This window comes from Pseudoliparis swirei, chromosome 13 (assembly GCF_029220125.1).
Source record: "Pseudoliparis swirei isolate HS2019 ecotype Mariana Trench chromosome 13, NWPU_hadal_v1, whole genome shotgun sequence".
Classification (NCBI taxonomy): domain Eukaryota; kingdom Metazoa; phylum Chordata; class Actinopteri; order Perciformes; family Liparidae; genus Pseudoliparis; species Pseudoliparis swirei.
The window spans coordinates 1,526,320-1,543,741 of record NC_079400.1 but is presented as its reverse complement, the minus strand read 5'-3'; the positions used below and the strand labels follow the sequence as shown (position 1 = coordinate 1,543,741).

Sequence of the window (17,422 nt, the reverse complement as noted above, 5' to 3'; positions counted from 1 at the left end):
GAAAATGGGAGATAAGAGGCGGGAGGAGAAGTGATGCCTGTGTCTGTGTGCGCTCACGTGTGTGTGTGTGTGTGTGTGTGTGTGTGTGTGTGTGTGTGTTAGGGAGATGGTGGTGGTGGCTGGTTTTGGGGGGCGGTGGGGCTCATGTACTATCCAAACGATGAGTGGAGATGAGCGGCATGAGACATCTTAGACTGATAGAAGAAGGCCTAAGATCAGGAATGAACCGTTGTGAGTGTGAGCGGAGGAGAGGGAGAGCAAGAGGGAGAGAGGGAGGAAACAGGGGTGCTATTTCAGTCCGGGCGTTGTCATGGAAACTGCAGCCTCACTACAAATGGAGACATCCAGAACACATGGATCGTCAAATAAATGGCGTGCGTCGGGCCAAATGTGGAGCTACGCCACGGCTGCGCAACACCGTGCCATCTCAGTCAAACCCACCCACCCCTCCAGTCAGAAAACGGTGGCGTCTTCACCATCGCAGAGGCTGAATATCAATGGGAGGGTCGCTTTTAGGGAGTGAGCGGTGGAGGAGGGGGCTAAGTGACAGCCAATGGTGTCCATTTCAGCCACTCGCCCTCCTCCGTCTTTTAATTAACAGTCTTTTCCACACTTCCTTCCCTTCCCTTCTCTCCTCTTGTCTCTTCGTCTGCGTCTACCTCTTCCCTCTCTATCTGTCTCCCACCCTCTGCCTCTCCGCCTGCCTCCATCTCCCCCCCTCCCTCTCTCTCTCCCCTGCGCTCTGAAGGACGGAGGTATTCCCACATTTCTCCGTTGCTATAGCAACGCCGCAGCGAGAACAGGAAAGAGAGGACGCAGGGAGGGAGGGAGGGAGGGAGGGAGGGAGGGAGGGGGAGGGGTGTGGAAGCGGCCTAAGATGAGGGGATGTGTGAACAATGCTAATGCTAATGGTGGCAGCAGCGACAGAGCAGCCACAGTGTCGGTTCTCCTCTTGGCGGACTCACATGTCACACACACATTTGCTGAAGCAGGAATCAATTTGCTCGATACGTTGCATGGGATCCATAAGATGATCCACGAGGACCGTCTCCGCCGAGACATTTGACTCTTTGAGTTTTTCCCTTTGACATTGACCAACTCTGCAAAGCTCGCGTCCAATTTATTGAGTATCACCCCGGAGTAAAATGAAACGGACCAGTGTGAATCTTAATAGAAGGCCGTTTGGAGCCGGGCTCCTCTGTGCTTCTTTTCCAATAAATCAATCAGCTCAAATCAATGCAGGTCAAAAAAACACAGAAGCCAGAGACAAGAGCTATTTCATATTGATGTCATCATCCCATTTAATCAGGACACCACACAATCTCCTTATCTCCACAGATATATATATATATATATATATATATATATATTTAAAATATATATATATATATATATATATATTAATATATATAATATTTATTTAAAAAAGTATATACTGTATATATATAAATATGTATGTATATATATATATATATATATATATATATATATCAGAAGCATTGTTGCATCAACACCCACATTCTCTTCCTCTTTCCTCAGTACACGTTTGTCTGGCTGGACATGTTGTTCAAAACTCAGTAGATGCATCAGCACAGGCTGAAATGATATTCAGCCATTCATGCCACATACGCATATGCATGTTGAAGCTTCTCGGTACCTATGTAATCTGCAGCATGTCAACTGTTTAGCTTTCTTTCCTCTCAATCAATAACTCATCTGTGGACATCAATATTGTTTTCCCGGTAGGACACCAATGTCCTTCTTTAGGACAAAAGAAGGATATGCAAGATGGGAGGAAGAGAATGTGAGAAATAGAAAGATTAGTTTGTTCTGCCTTCATATATCATCATTTTATCCATGTAAGGAATCTCCTGGATTTTATTTTTCGTTGGCCAAGGTCCATTAAAATACCAAAAGCGAATGTCTCAAAACAAGTTCATGAGACATGGTTCATATCATATATGGTGAAGCCATATGTTCCCATTTGCAAAGCAAAATATGAGTAAAAGTACTAAAAAATAACAACAGGAAATATAGCTTTTTCGCTTTGTAATTATTGGCAAGAATTGTCCTCTGAATTCAGCTCTCATCTAATCTTACACTTAGAAAAAATACTTTTAAAGCCAAAACAAACCCACATATATTTGGTTAAATGAGAAGATTTATACTGAACCAATGTCGTGTCTGTAGCAAGCGAGTTAGCATAACATAAAAAGTGTAAACTGAAGTTAAGAACACCTATACGAGCACCTCTAACGCTCACTAAGTAACACATTATATCTCATTTGTTTTGTCCGTACTGTACAAAAGCTCAAATGTAAGAATAGCAGGTTGTGATTTTAATAAGTTGGACTATTTTTGGGACAGGACCAGTAACTTATTGGAGGCTCCATGTGTTGTTGATTATTTATTTGTTTGAGCTTTGATCCAGATTAACCAGAGGTAAAGATTATTTAATTCTAATTAGAATAGATGTATTAGCCTTTGCACAAAGCCAGGCTAGCTGTTTCCAGTCTGTATGCTAAGCTCGGATAACCTGCTGCTGATATTTATTCTCCAGCTATAAGAGCCGTTTCAATCATCTCATCCAACCCTAAGCAAGAACGCAAACTACTATATTTCCCAGAATGACAATTAATTTAACAATGAGTGCCAGATCTGACTAAGTCAACATCAGTGAAGCATCAACAGGGCAAGTGAAAGTCACAACACGGTTCAGAGGGCCGTAAAATGAAGACACCATTACCACACACACACAACATTAACCAAGCAAAGTATATGCATTACCCCGATCTGCTGTTATGGTAAATCAATACTCAAGTCAGTAACCACATCAGCACAGTGGCTAAAAAGTGTGTTTATGTGTGTGAGTGCATGCTCTGGGGAACAATGTGCCATACACAAAACCTCCCTCTGGTAATTACAAGGAAAGTGTCCCTTCATAATACATGTTGGGAACTAAATATTCATAGGGAAGTAATTACTTTAAATCTCCCTGTCTACCATTGTCCCACAGTGAAACAAGAATTATTGGTGAGATATTGAGACACAGTTTTCTTTTATGTTCATTTCTGCTTCCATGTAATCTGATTTGACTGCATTACAAAGTAGCTCGTTTAAAAAAAACATAATTTTGGCATCAAGAGGAATATCTGTGTCCCATTGCAGCCACTTAGAGTCTGTGAAATAAAGACTAAGTTCATTTTTAAATAACTTTAACGGTGAACATGTAAGTTACGCAATAATACACGTTGACAAATAAAACCGATATTACAGTAAAGTCCATTGCACACACACCTCAGCAGCATTTAGCGGGAAGAGAAACACACGTCTTTTCTTCCGGGTGACATGCCTTGTTGGTCAGGCGGAGTGCTTTATCCCCACAAGAGGGGGAAACGGTCCGAGGTTACAAGGGCTCCTGAGTGCTTTCTAAGTACACTCCATGCATATCGACTCCCCAAAGCATGTAAGTGTATCCTCTCTCTTTGGATTGTTAATTGAGATATTTGGGTGAGGAAAGAAACAATATTCCTCAGTCCAAATGATCTGCCGCATGGCTCTTAATTATATTGGGGGGAGAGAGGGGGAATCTAAATATAGACTGAAACAAAAGCAAAAGTGTGCTCAGTACAGAATGAAAAAGCCCCCTGAGGATTCACCAACATAGTTTCATGTAATAACAGGCATCGGCTGATTCTTTGAACAAAGAGCCGACTTTAAAGGCTTCTGGTTTCCTTTTATCCATCGACACAAAGTACTGTAGGTCCAACTGGGTCATTGTCATCTTTTTCCCTCACACTTTCCATTATTCTTTGGATTCTCAGTCCAAGCTTCAGTTCTGTTGAGTCCATCCTCATGTTAAAAAATAATCCTGAATTCGCCACATAATCTCTACTCAGTTTGGTATTACGTGGCTGCAGCCCACGCGGCCGTGTGGAACACACTACGTTCATGTCAAACACCTTTTTGTTTTACCGCACAAATAAAAGGCTGTCACATTTTCCACTGCTCCTGGATCAGCGGAGATGCAGCCCACAGCCCGACGCCGGAGCTTCACAGTGGAGTGGATGTTGTGTCAGGTTCCCCACAGACTGCAGTCTGTCTGAGGGCCAGGGGAGCTGGGGAATCCCTGGAGGAACGCACAGCTGGGAGGTTATTGAATTTGAAGGGAGAAGACAGCACAGGGGAAAGGAGAGACTGCACCATAGGCATGCTGGAGGAGACTTTTTAACACACTGTGTAGTTTGGAAGTACAAGGTGGAGTCTATGTTGATAACCGTGTCTCCTGTGGATATGCTCTCATGCTGCCAGGGCTAAAAGTGGCCTTTTTAAATTTCCCCTTTTTTTATTATTCTAAATTTACCCTCCTCCATCACAATACATCCATGTCTACATCACAGAAGGCTCAAAATGTATTTGCATTTGAGCATTTCTCCTTCATCTTTAGTGCATATGAATGTAATTATCTTGCTGCTGCTCACACACCCTCACTTCAAATCACCCTTTCAATCACAGCATCTATTGTGTGTTCCTATGTTCAAGCGAAGGAACAGCAAAAAGCTGCAAAACAGAGGTATTAATAATCAGTTTGAAAGGGAGTCACCTCAAGGTGTTACAGAACATTTAGTGTTGTGTCAATCCTTTGGCTTTAAGTCTGAATAAAGTACCACGATGCAACCGTTATATACTCTAGCTGTCGTTTCTATTGCCGTTCCAGCATCCAGGCCTTTATTTACAAGAAGTCTCATGGGCTCTGAGCTCATTGGGAACCGAAGTACAAGCCAAGTACAATTACATTCAAGAAAATGACTTTACATAGTGCCCCCGAAGACATCTCAAATCCAATCTGCGCTGTAAGGCCCACACATTTGATCTAAACATATCATTCAAATTCGCTGTCATGGTTCATGGCTCACGCATTTGTTTTTTACATGAATCCCTCGAGGCCGCCGGTTGGTAACGAGTGTCGGACGAGCGCTGCGCCGGGGGACGTCTGTCGATCGAGGTTCACCTCACCTCGGGGTGCGAAGTAAGTTTAAAAAATCAACTCTGGGACATAAAGATGAAGAAGAACGGACGAACGGAAGAGAACACGGTGGAGGGAAGCAGGCGTTCAAGATAAGAACCGGTGATACTGTTACGCTAATGAAGCGCTGCACATTAGCAGCCAGCATAGAAAGGATTTATTGTATTTGAGATGTCAGGAGCAACGCCCTGAGAGGACGGAGGAGATGTTTACACTTGCCTGGCAGAGGAAATAATTACCTATTCAGGGAAAAAAGGGGGGGAAATAAAGTTTTTACCCCTGTATATTTAGTATTTAGTATTAGTATTTAGTTTTTTAGTATTGTGTTTTGTGTTTTATATTTATTTTCATTGATGCTCTGATGTGCACCGCTGCTGTGATTTTTGAAATTTCCCCACTGTGTGACAAATAAAGGAATATCATATCATATCATATTATATCATATCATAACATATCATATCATAACATATTATATCATATCATATCATAAAAAAATATTATTTGTTGCCGTTTACCTATTTGTTGGATTTTTGCAAATTCCCAACATACGTTAATGAGAAGACGGCGGTGCAGTTACACTAATGTAACATGATGGCCCACTTCATTTATTAAGGCGGTTGCCATGCTGCAGCGATTAGAGCATGTTCTACTTCTACAGCCGCAGCTCTAAATCAATTTGTGATTAGGATTTCAATCAGTAATATCAGTTTGTGTTTGTTAATTTTTCATGAAAAACAGATGTTTACGCTTCAAGAAATGTATTTACACCATCGGCCAACTGTTGAGTCTTTAGCCGTTCTTTAGCTGCCGGCACTTGTATTAATTCCCCGGCTACATTTGCCGTAGTAGCGTAACATTTGCATGTTGTTTATGAAACAAACTACTAGCTTTCACGATATAATCGTGGACACAGCAGGCAGACGAGGGGCCATCTTATTTTGAAAGTGTGTTTCCTGTTTCCTGATTTGAGAAATGAGTGTGAGAAGACAACAAATGAAGTAACACAATACAGTGTAAACACAGGAAATGTTAGGACTTTGTACATTTTGTTTTTATAAAATGTCACGCAATAACTTATTTGAAACATCATGATGTTAAACTTCTGATTTAGTTAGTTTATGGGGCTTTGTTGATCGAAATCACAACAAAGAATGAAATTGGCACGTTTCTAATCGCAGAATAACTCGTTACTGAAATCACAGAAGTAGCAGACAATGAAATAAAATACCATTGAAGTGCAAGTGCAGCACATGTTGATTTTGCTATAATTGAAGAAATACACTCTTCTGCCACACTGTGTACCTGGATGAAGGCATGAAAAAAAATGACATTTAATGACAATACATAAAGACCCAAATTGATAATATCACATACCGAGATACAACCAACAACTGGAAAATAAAAAAAGAAACAAAAAAACACAACATTTCTTTTTTTTATAATTATTTTGTAATTAAGAAATCTAATTTCTTCTCGAGCATAACACTGCTCTCTCTCTCTTTCTCTATCCCTCTCTCTCTCTCTCTCTTTCTCTAAAAATCTTTCAAAACAGACCCAGGTCATTTTGTACATTGTTTTTATCAAACCAGCTTACCTTTAAAAGACCAAAAGTTCAGTCCTTTTTCTTGTCTTGCAATTTGGTGTCTCAGATTTGATAATCCCTTTTCATTTGGGAGCTTCGCTTCCAACAAACCAAAAAATTTAATCTGGGCTGAAGCATCCATTAAAAGCAATGGATGTTGCAGAGGATACACATATGCCATACTCCATCTGTATCCAAACCGCCTCAATTCAACACCATATACTATATAAAATAGTGAGGTACAGTTGCCCAATATGCACATAATTCTGATTCAAGCTCGTGATCTTCATTAAAAGGGGTCATGCATCACTGCTGCACAATGAGCCTCCTTTTAAATCGCATCAACGTGTACAATGGCAGCCACTACACTAAGATGTAACAAAGCGCTTCTGCATGTTCCTCAAAATGTGAATAATAATGATGATAATTGTGCGTGTTGCACATAACGGATGTCCAGAGGTATGAAAGGAACATTTCTGTGCCCATTAGTTGAGTCACCATTGTAATAAAACACTGCCAGTGTTCAGGTAAAAATATTTCTTGCACCGTTAACATGCAGCAATGCACCCTCCACCACGCGGAGGGATCTGGTATGCTCTTTCAAATCTGTCGGCAGAGCCACTAAGAGTAGCACATCAAGGGAGCGGCCCGTATGTTGTGTCTTGAGCCTTCATTTATATTCTATTTGTGTCTCTGTGGGGCTACAGTTGAACCCTGTGGGGTTGCGATACATTTACATTTATACGCTTCTCAATGACACTCACAACCGAAAAACACTAATTTCGACAATTTCGACAGTTGTTTGATCAATCCGTTGACGTGTTGTATCGCAAGTATAACCAGACATATTATTATAGATCATTAAACAGGATGAACACGGTGTGTGTTGGTGCAGAAACTGTTCCTTTCATGGAATAGGAAATCCTTTCAATTAACCTCTGTGACAGTCTGGGCGGGTTTTGTCTGATACCACCACTCGTATTATCGTCACTATTATTACTGTTCCTCAGTGTCCTCTTCTTCCAATAAGTGGGGACTTGTTGTTGATAAGGAAAACCATCATTAATCACATAAAACAGCTCCTATATATATATATATAAGCGATGCAGTTGTGAGGCAGGGGTGCAACAGAAGCGATCCCATACGGAGCTGCTTTACACTCGGAAACCTTGTTGATGTGACTTTGTTGATAATACTGTCTCAGGTACATTTATCTGGAATAACTGGTCCAGTTTGTGCTCAATTGCAACAAACATTTTAGGTTCCTGCTTGATAAATAAATAAAAAAGAGAGAGAATGTATTCAATATACTTCTTTTCTCCATTTTTCTACCCATTTGCAGACCAGCACAAAAGAACCACCATGAGAGAAGCGTCCTGGGGTTGAATTTCAGACAAAAGCGCCTTCATTACGAATAACTTATCATCGGGTTCTGTTAAAAACACTCATTTTGCAAAACCAGTGGTGTCTGTGGAACATCTAAAAGCCTGTCTGGACATGTTAATAAAGCAGCACCTATCATTACCGGCATGACTAATGGCTAAGCCACAAACCATACATTCAATCTGGGTTTAGCACAGAGGCCTGCATAATGTCTCACTCTTTACTAATGTGGTTGCCATATTGACCCGCCACAACCCAATATATGATTGATTTATTTCACACGTAATGATACATGGCTAGACAACTGTACACATTATATCAAACTAACAAAAATAAAGAAATACATAGTTGAAACGCAAGAAGCGCAAATGGCATTTAACATATGAAAGTTACACAGTAGAAATGTGGATCTTACAATTGTCATACAACCAGACATTATTATTATTAATATACTGTACATTTCCATTCATTCCAATCATCCTAATATGGATGTTTAATCCCTTCTTGAATGCTGTTGCAGATAGATTTCTAATCATCCTTATGACAGCATTTAATGGCATGATTATGGTAACCATGAGCAAGGAGATCATATCAAATTCCTGTCTAAAAGCAAATATCTGGCTTCTGATCTGATTCAAATAACACATTGTCAACACTTTATTTTACCCATACAGGTCTTTGCAATGGGTTAGCTGTGGAACATCGTTTTAACAATTATTTGATGCTGGCATTTAAGTATCAGAATTTTCAATTCAAATACCAAGTAGCTGGCTTTTACAAAATACATAATACACTCTCAGAACACAAAAGTTTGTCATGATTATTACTGAAGCAACAAAAGAAAGTTTGTCAAACAGAGATCTGCATTTACTGTTCTACAACCAAAATGGACGTCATGTCACAAAGCCAATTCAAAGATTCACAATGAGTGTTGCAATTGAGCCCTTATGTTTCTGAGAAGTAGCCAAACTTAAAACATGTATCATAACCAACCTCCACTATCACCGCCCCTGATTATCCACAAAGAAACAAACTACATCCACCCCAAAATATCTCTGCATCGGAGTCTGCAATGATACATATTTAAATGAAAATATATTTATATAATTTGTGGATTTTTCACAGTAGTTTGTACTGCACTGTACCTTTTTGTCCATCTAGTTATGCCTACATAAGTGTCACCTTGAGGGAGTCTGTTGAGTCACTTGAGAGAGAGTGTGGCTTGTGGTTTGTGTGGAAGAAAAATGTCTCTTGGATTCTGTTGGGTAATATCTCCGGTCTTCAGTGTGGTAAGTGCTGTGCATGTCTTTCATCTCGGCTGGCCAACAACGATTTGGGGACTGATAACTCTGAAAGGCTCGTTTTTCCCTATGAGAACACAGCTTGTAGAAACTGCAAAAAAAGATTTGCTTTGGCACAGATTTACATTGTAGCAATGTCCGTTCCTTGATCTCCATGGCCATGATCGTTACTCCACACACAAGTGGCTCATTGTAGTAATCCTTGGCTCAGTACACTGTCACAGATAAGTCTATGTGTTTGTGTATTGCCGTGTCAGTCTATCCTCTCTCCTGGTGTAATGTCAATGCACTCTAGTGTCGAATCATTCTGCGCATAAACCAACATCAATCCCCTCTCTGTCTCCAACTCTTGCTCTCTCTCTCTCTCTCTATACTCTCTCTTTTGTTTTTAGATCTGAGTCTCTTGGACGTTTTCCTTTGAGTTGCCCTTGAAGAGAAGTGGCTCCATTTGGGGATTCTGGTGTTGGCCCATGAAACCCTTGATCGATCCGTGTAAGCCCATGGTGGGCATGGGGAGAGACATCGGCAGCGGTGGGGACATAGAACAGGGGTTGTGGTTGGTTCCATTGCCGGATGAGGAGAGCATATTAGACGTAGAGATCGGAACTGAGGTACAGGAGATGGGCATGTCGTGCATTTGCTGGTTCTTGCTATTGAGCATCATTCCCGGTCCCATCCCGTCGGAGCCGATATTGAGGCCCATCACGTTGTTGTTGAAATGGTGGGTCTTGTAGTAATGGTTGAGAGTATCTGTACGACCGATGTTGGGGAGGTTGACCATTTCTGGATGATGCATCCTCAGGGTTCCTTCTCCGCTGCCAGAATTCATCGTTGAACCGCCTGAGATGCCACTCCCGGCTCCAATCTCATCTTCCACGTTGACAATCTCGATGGCTCTGGCCGGGCCGTGGTGCTTGTGTAGCTGATGCTGCTTACGCAGTTTATAGAATGCAACCAACATTACAGCTGCCATAAAGGTAATGGCCACGAAGCAACCTATGATGATCTTAGTTGTTTTCATGACATCATCTAGGCCAGGAATGTTAGTTACATCCATTATGGACACAGTCACTGCATTTTCAGCTCGTGGGGACAATGAGGAAAGAGAGGATAGAGACGGTGATATAGTGATGCCAGGTCGGCCCTCTATTACTCCTCTTTGAACGGTAGGATTAGGAAACTCTATGAAGGTTTCGTTAATGAACTGTCGTGCTGAGTTTTCCTCATCTCCTCTCACCGTGTCCACTGTTTCCACAGTGACGGTGGTGAAATAGCTGTAGCTGTTGCTGGGGTCTGAAGCGGACACATTGAGCACGGCGGTCGCAGTGGTGTTTCCCGCGGAGTTGGATACCATGCAAGTGTACTGCCCTGTGTCCTGCACGGTCACGTTTGTGAAGTTCAGCGTTCCGTCGTGAAGCACTGAGATCCTAACTCGGTAAGATCCGTGGGTCATCAGAGTGCCATTCGGAGTAAACCAATTCACAGAGGTCATCGAGGTTCCAGTACGACATTTCAGCTCGGCAGCCATGCCCTCGGTGACATTGAGGTCCGTGGGTGGCTCAACAATCACTGGGGCATAGCAGGTGAAGTGGCTCTGGTCGAGTTCCCCGATGTATTTTCCCTTTATACCTGGTGGCGCGTGGCATCGAGCACAGCACGTGGTGTTGCTGGGAACCGTTTCTTTCAGCCACCAGCTGAGCCACAGAACATCACAGTTGCACACCCAAGGGTTGTGGTTCAGATGTACCCTCTCCAACTGGTGCAAAGGGGTGAAAAGGTCATGGGGCAGGGAATGCAGGGAGTTGTGGGAGAGGTTGAGCTCCTCCAAATTTTTGAGGTCATCAAAAGCATTGCGTTCAATGACTGACACCCTGGAGTGCATGAGCCACAGCTTGCGGAGCGACACTAGGCCCTGGAAGGATCCAGGCCTGATTATCCCCAGCTGGTTCCCTGACAGCTCCAACTCCTCTAATCGTACGAGCGGGCTGAGGTTGGGGATGTCCTTCAAGCTGCACATGCCGAGATTCAAGAAGCGCAAGTTGACCAGACCTTCGAAAGCAGCCTCCGAGATGAAATCCAGCTTCCTGAGTTCCCCTAGATCGAGACGGCGTAATGAGGGAATGCGGTGAAAGGCAAACGCCGGCAGTGTCTCGATGGGGTTGTTCCGTAGCCATAGTTCCCTTAGCTTGCTGAGGTACTCGAAGGCTTGTGACGGGACCACCGTAAGACGGTTGTCAAAAAGCTCCAGCGTGTTGAGGTTGGGAAGGCCATTGAAAGCTCCCACCTCAATTTGCCGGATGTGGTTCTTGGAGAGCTGGAGGATTTCCAGATGCCGCAGGTGTTTGAATGTATCAGACTTGATCACCTGGTGTGGAAACAAAAACATGGAGGCATGTTGGAACAACATCAGAACCACTGCTGTCAACACATTTGCATTCAGTCTGACTGCATTATGGGTTTGAAGACAAAGTCACATGTACCTGGATTGTGTTCTCTTGAAGATTGAGGTATCTTGTGTTTTCTGAAATGCTGTCTGGGACTTGTTCTAAAGTCTTCCTCGTACAGATGACACGGCTCGCCTGATTGGAGCAGCTACAGGGGGTGGGGCATGGGGATGCTGCCTCTGTCAGCTGTGGTCCATGGTTGTGAAACCACAACAACAGCTGGACCAACCAGAGGAGGGGGGAAGGGGTACAGGGGCTGGTCACCATGACAACATGCATGGCAACTGAGTCATGACCCACCCCTATAAGTATGTTGATAAGTCTCCTCCAAACGAGGGAATTTAAGTGCTTATCTTTATATTCATATTTTATGCTCGGATTCTCTTTCCCTTTAAAAATAGAGAGGGAAAAGTGAAATGTTATATTAAACACTTATCATTAATATATTCTTATTTCACTCTGCTCATGCTTTTTTGACTATCAAACTCCTTGTTCTTTTCAACAACTCATTTTCGTGAACTCTGTAGCGTCTATTCCCATGACAATTAGTAGAATAGAAATCCAATCGTGGGGAGGGATTGCTCTTGGATATGTTGTCTCTGTGGATGTTGTTGCTTCTCACTGTAGGGGAAAGAAAGAAAAGGAGAGACAGGAAGGAGGTCACGTAAGTACACGGTGCAGTAGCTTTAAAATATTAGAACACATACATGCATGTAATACCAGAATTGAATTTAAGCCTCGAAATATGACAATGCCCTATCACCAGTGTGTGACGAGCTGGGTCTGGATTGTTTTTCCAAAGAGGTGCCTCTCAAATTGTGGCCTGTAGACTAACTGGTGAGTCAGCTGCCATTTTCTTCATAGGTTGACATCTGGGTCATTGTCTGAAATGGCCACAAGCTGGGTCAGAAGTGCTGAGGCAGGCCCGTTAGGATGAGGCTCATCGTCCACTTTATGATGCGGGTATGCTTCTAGTCGGATACATACAAGTAGAGTCTCCTAGGTAAAATTAGGCCAAGATGTTGAGCGCAATTACAACTGCTGTTGGGATTCATCCAGACCGAAGGTTAATGCAAACATGTTTGCAATCCATCATGAGGCAGCAGCAGTAATCTAGCAATTAAGATATGAAGGAATGCTCATTGACTCCTGAAATGTGACTGCAATGCACATGCCGGGTGCAACAAACAACACGAGATCCCCAGCAACTATAAAGTTGACGAACCAAAAATGTAGATTGTGAAAAATGAAAAAAGTATGGTGAAGATTTATTCTTTCCTGGCTTCTGTTGAAGCTAAATGAGTATGTGTGTGTCTTCGGTTAAGAAGGTGTCGCACAGAAATGGCTGCAAGCATCAGCAGACTCACTAAATTTAGGGAAACGGTTGGGCTGTTTCTTTTTCAACGATTAGACAAGGAAAAGAGTGTTGATTGTTTTCAAAGATGGTTATGTTCGACTCTCGCAGTGCTGTCTGTTATACAAATGATAAACGATATCTCTGTTACCTGTCACTTATATGACCGCTGCGTTACCCTTATTGATTTTGTACATAATATAACTCTGGGATACATTATTTCAAATTATTTTACTCTTAATAAACAGGTTGTTTTTTCCAAAAAGGCTCCATGGCAGTCCTCAGCATTGCCTCTCCTTTGCAGCGACGATGCACGCGCTCCTAGAAACACGGTTGCTGTGGCAACCTGCTCCCTCACCATCTTGTGTTTTTACTGTCCAGTGCCCTATTCCACATTACTGTGTTTAGCAGAGCCGGATGAACAGTTGCTGTTCAGAAGTGATCAGCAGCACTTCTGTGGTCCTAATCAGCTTTCATTTGACTTCAAGTGTGAGGGATTATTCACGACACTCGGTGTTAGACTAGATGTAAAATAAACTGTTGTTTACTCGATGGATACCTTTATTTAGAGGGGTGAATAAATTATATTCACAAAAGGGAAGGGGGACGTAAAAACGCAAACATTTGAACCTTGGCCTTCAATATCACAACAGAAGGAATACATTTGCCATGAATTTCAATATCTACAAGGTCTAAGGTTTAGAATTACATACATTTTTATGAAATACATAGCTCTGATAACTTTGAAAGCAACTAATAAATAAGCTCAAATGTGAGAGTATGCTAAAAATAGAAATTGTAGATGCTCTGTTCATCCCACAGACTCTCTCTCTCTCTCTCTCTCTCTCTCTCTCTCTCTCTTTCTCTGTATCTGTATCTGCCACTGAGAAATAACAACATATTACCAAACTCCAATGACAAAATGTACTTTCATGAATATAAATGTAAAACCTAAGTGTTGCTGGATGCAGCCCCATGCAGCGCTCCTCATTATGGTGTTCTTTACACTGCCATCAGTCCCTGAAGAGTCTTTTCATCCAGCAGGTTTTTAGGGATTTCAATAATCTGACTAAATTGAAAATCAAATGTTTTCTCGATAGACGTCACAATCGTATGACGGTCTGATCGCTAAAACATTTAGCTCGACAGAAAATGATTCATGGGAGCATCAAAACACAACGTCACTAATGTCTAGCTGCAAGAATTGATTATGCAGTGTTCTCAGAACAGTATTGGTTTTTCACTGGAAATTCATTATTTACACTGTTAGATTTTATGTCAGATGGGGCTGTCTCAGCAGGTGAATGTGATTTCAAGAAAGCTATTCCCTAATTTATTGTGCTACTTCCACCATTCCTGAAATGTTTGTTTTCCCTATATGTAAATATAAGAGATGATTAGTTGTATTCAGCAACGATGCATCTGATGCTGCACAAATAAAAAATGGTTTACTCCATTGCATCATATTGAACAGAAGCCGTTGGGAGTTGAGTTGTGTGTATGTTTTGAACAAAAATTGAAGGAATTGAGCGTCACCTTTTCTTTGCATAATGCTGCAAAAGACACAGGGGCGAAATAGTCCAAATAATCTATGGAAATAAGAAATTATATCGAGTGACGGACCTTAAATCTCCTGTTGCCTTGGCCTCCTATCGTCAAGTTCTCTAAGAATAATAGCATACAACAGCTATATTTTAATTTAGATTATCACACCTTATCTGAGGGCCAGTTCCTTCGCCAGAGGCCTTCATCCTCATCGCATCTCTTTCCTCGAGGTTAATGGCGTGGTCGAGACGTTGGCTACGTTGTATTTATTCAAACCAATTTCACTCCGAGGTATTTCTCTTTATTGATCTCAGTCGTTTCCCCCCCCCCCCTGTCAAGAGCCGATTGCAACCATGTAGATATTGATTATTCAATCAGGCCTGAGAAAGCGCTCAGTCGTGAAAAGACAAATTAGCTGCAAGCTGCTGACCAATTGCTACAAACCAATCACATCATAAGCACCTGATTGTATCAATGCCTTGCTCTCCCCCAACAGAGTCATCAAGGTTTATGAAGAGGCAACGACTGTGGTGTGCTTTTCAATAAACACCGAGGCTCAGGGCTGTGGGACGCCTCCTGTATGCCGACACAAGGCCCAATTAGACCTCATGCATTTACAGATGGTCGAGATGCACACAAAGCCACACAGGTGCAGCAGGGCCAACATCATCTGCTGTAACTATGACAACACTAGATTGATTCAGGACGTGGGAATCAGGATAGAATGAGACACTTTATTTTTACCAGTAACAACTGGCACTTTGAAGAGAGGAACATTTCAGCTTCATGGCAAATATGTTCTCGTACTCTTCTCATATACATTTCCATCTGACGACAGTTTTATTCTCCAATTTCTCTGATATGGAGGAGAGAGAAAAAACAGCCATAACTTGACCATTCCTCTGACAGTCGCAACCTCTAATCTGCCATCTCTGCTCATTTTATAGCCTCTTGCATTATATCTCCTACAATTCAACAGAATGGCCTTATTCATCTGTGCAGCTGCGCTCACGGCGCACCTTCTTGGGGACGCAATTGAAATTCTGAATAGGCCTAATTCTGCACATGCTGCATTACAAAATGGCTTGCATCCATTCTCTCTTCAGCCTAATGACAACACGACTGCACCCAAAAAAAAACAATCCATAGATTAAGGTGTTGGTGTTGTTGTGGTTTTCTTGGTGGACATGTGAAACACGCAGGTTTCCATAAGGAAGCATCCTATTTCAATACAATTGCAAGTCCTACCGCAGCTTTATTCCACTGACATCGACCGTATCTTATTATTTATTTATTTACTTTACGTTATTATAAATCCGTGCAGCCGTTATCCCAATTCGTTATCCAATCTTTGTCGTCTGGTGATTTATTGCAGCATGCGCGCAGATTAGGTAACATATGCAATAATTACGCCGACCATGTCAGTCCTTATTTCTATCTGTACAATATATTTATATATACACACACGTACCTTCAGCTCGATGTTTTCTCTCCACTCGTCCCTTCTCCCGGTCGCCAGCTTTTCCAACCTCGCTGTCTATCTCTCCCCTTTCTCTAAATTGATTCGCTTGTTTCCTCGGCTGTGAGCTGGCTCTTGTTCTTGTATAGGCTATTCCGCAGCGCCAACGCAACGCGGGGGGCTACAGTGATGGCAGGTTAAAGATGAACACACACACACACACACACACGTACACACACAGACGGAAGAAGAAGAAGATGGAGAAGAAGAATAAACAGAGATCGGGTTAAGGATCGCCGGAGAACACGATGTTAGTATGATCGCGTTTAGAGAACGAGGTCTGGGGCGAGCGCATCCGCGCGCCTTATCATCCTTGGAGAGGCAGCAACGCACGGCGCCCGGTGGGCAGAGCATTGTGCGTCCAGCATCAGAGCCTCTTTACGCACATTCCGTATGTTCCAGTCTGAATCCCACTCAGGGAGCACGAGAGGAAATAGATGCACCGACCACTTATGGATGGAGATGATTTAAACGTGTTAAACTCTGCATGTTGCATTGCAGTCTGGTTTGGTTTTAGAGGTGTTTTTTGTTTTGTTGGAGGTGTTTCTCTGGTGCAGCATGGGCTCTATGCATGGCACATATTCAGTATAGGCTCAGCAGCACTGATTGGGTGAATTGAGTCAGAGTGTGTTTCTTTGACATCTCGTGCATGTGTGTCCCTCTTCAGGGTTCGGTCATGATGAGACACCTGTTCACTGTTGAAGCAACAGGCATAAACATCTGCAGCAGCACACGTTGCTGCTCCATTGAGCTTTAACGCAGGTGAAGTGGCTCCCTAAAGTAGTTCTCAGCCATGGATTTAAAGCTGTACATAAGGAAGCTGCCGACACCTTTTCCTTCGCGAATCACGATCTAGACGTCGAGAGCAAAACACTCTGGGAGGTTTCCACAAACATTTCACAAAAGCCTAAATGTCCATATGATGTATTTGGTGTTGCGGAGATCAGCAGCGAAGGGGTGTGGAAGTGGATGTTAACGAAGGCCAGCGAGTCATTAAAGAAAGCCCGAGTGAGTCTTTCTCCCTAAGTGGCATATTGATCTGCATGTGTCATGTGTAGGTCCACATGTGGCAAGTGCTTGAGCTCCTATATCATCATTTGCCCTTCACAGACATTTAATTCAGCGCAGAAGAAGAAGAGAGGCATCTCTTGTTGCCTTGTGTCTGCCACCAAAGGCTTTGTCGGTATAAATAAATCCCAGTACATCTTTGCTCCGTCTCAGCTCACACTAAAGGTCAAAGGACAGAGAAGGCCAGTTATGCTTCAGAA

General features: G+C 42.5%; 1 protein-coding gene across 3 annotated transcripts; it reads right to left on the bottom strand.

The window, feature by feature from the left end:
• Positions 1 to 8,247: 8,247 nt before the first annotated feature.
• Positions 8,248 to 12,015, bottom strand: lrrc4bb (leucine rich repeat containing 4Bb). 3 transcript variants are annotated; one of them, XM_056430063.1, is made up of 3 exons: positions 11,773 to 12,015; positions 9,860 to 11,657; positions 8,248 to 9,823 (listed from the first exon to the last, which is right to left on the bottom strand). In XM_056430063.1, the coding sequence occupies exons 1-3, from the start codon at positions 12,013 to 12,015 to the stop codon at positions 9,681 to 9,683; spliced, it is 2,184 nt and encodes a 727-aa protein (XP_056286038.1). In that variant the 3' UTR covers positions 8,248 to 9,680. The 3 variants fall into 3 exon arrangements, with proteins under 3 accessions (XP_056286038.1, XP_056286039.1, XP_056286037.1); XM_056430064.1 differs by having other exon boundaries at positions 8,248 to 9,770; positions 9,900 to 11,657; XM_056430062.1 differs by having other exon boundaries at positions 8,248 to 11,657.
• Positions 12,016 to 17,422: the final 5,407 nt, after the last annotated feature.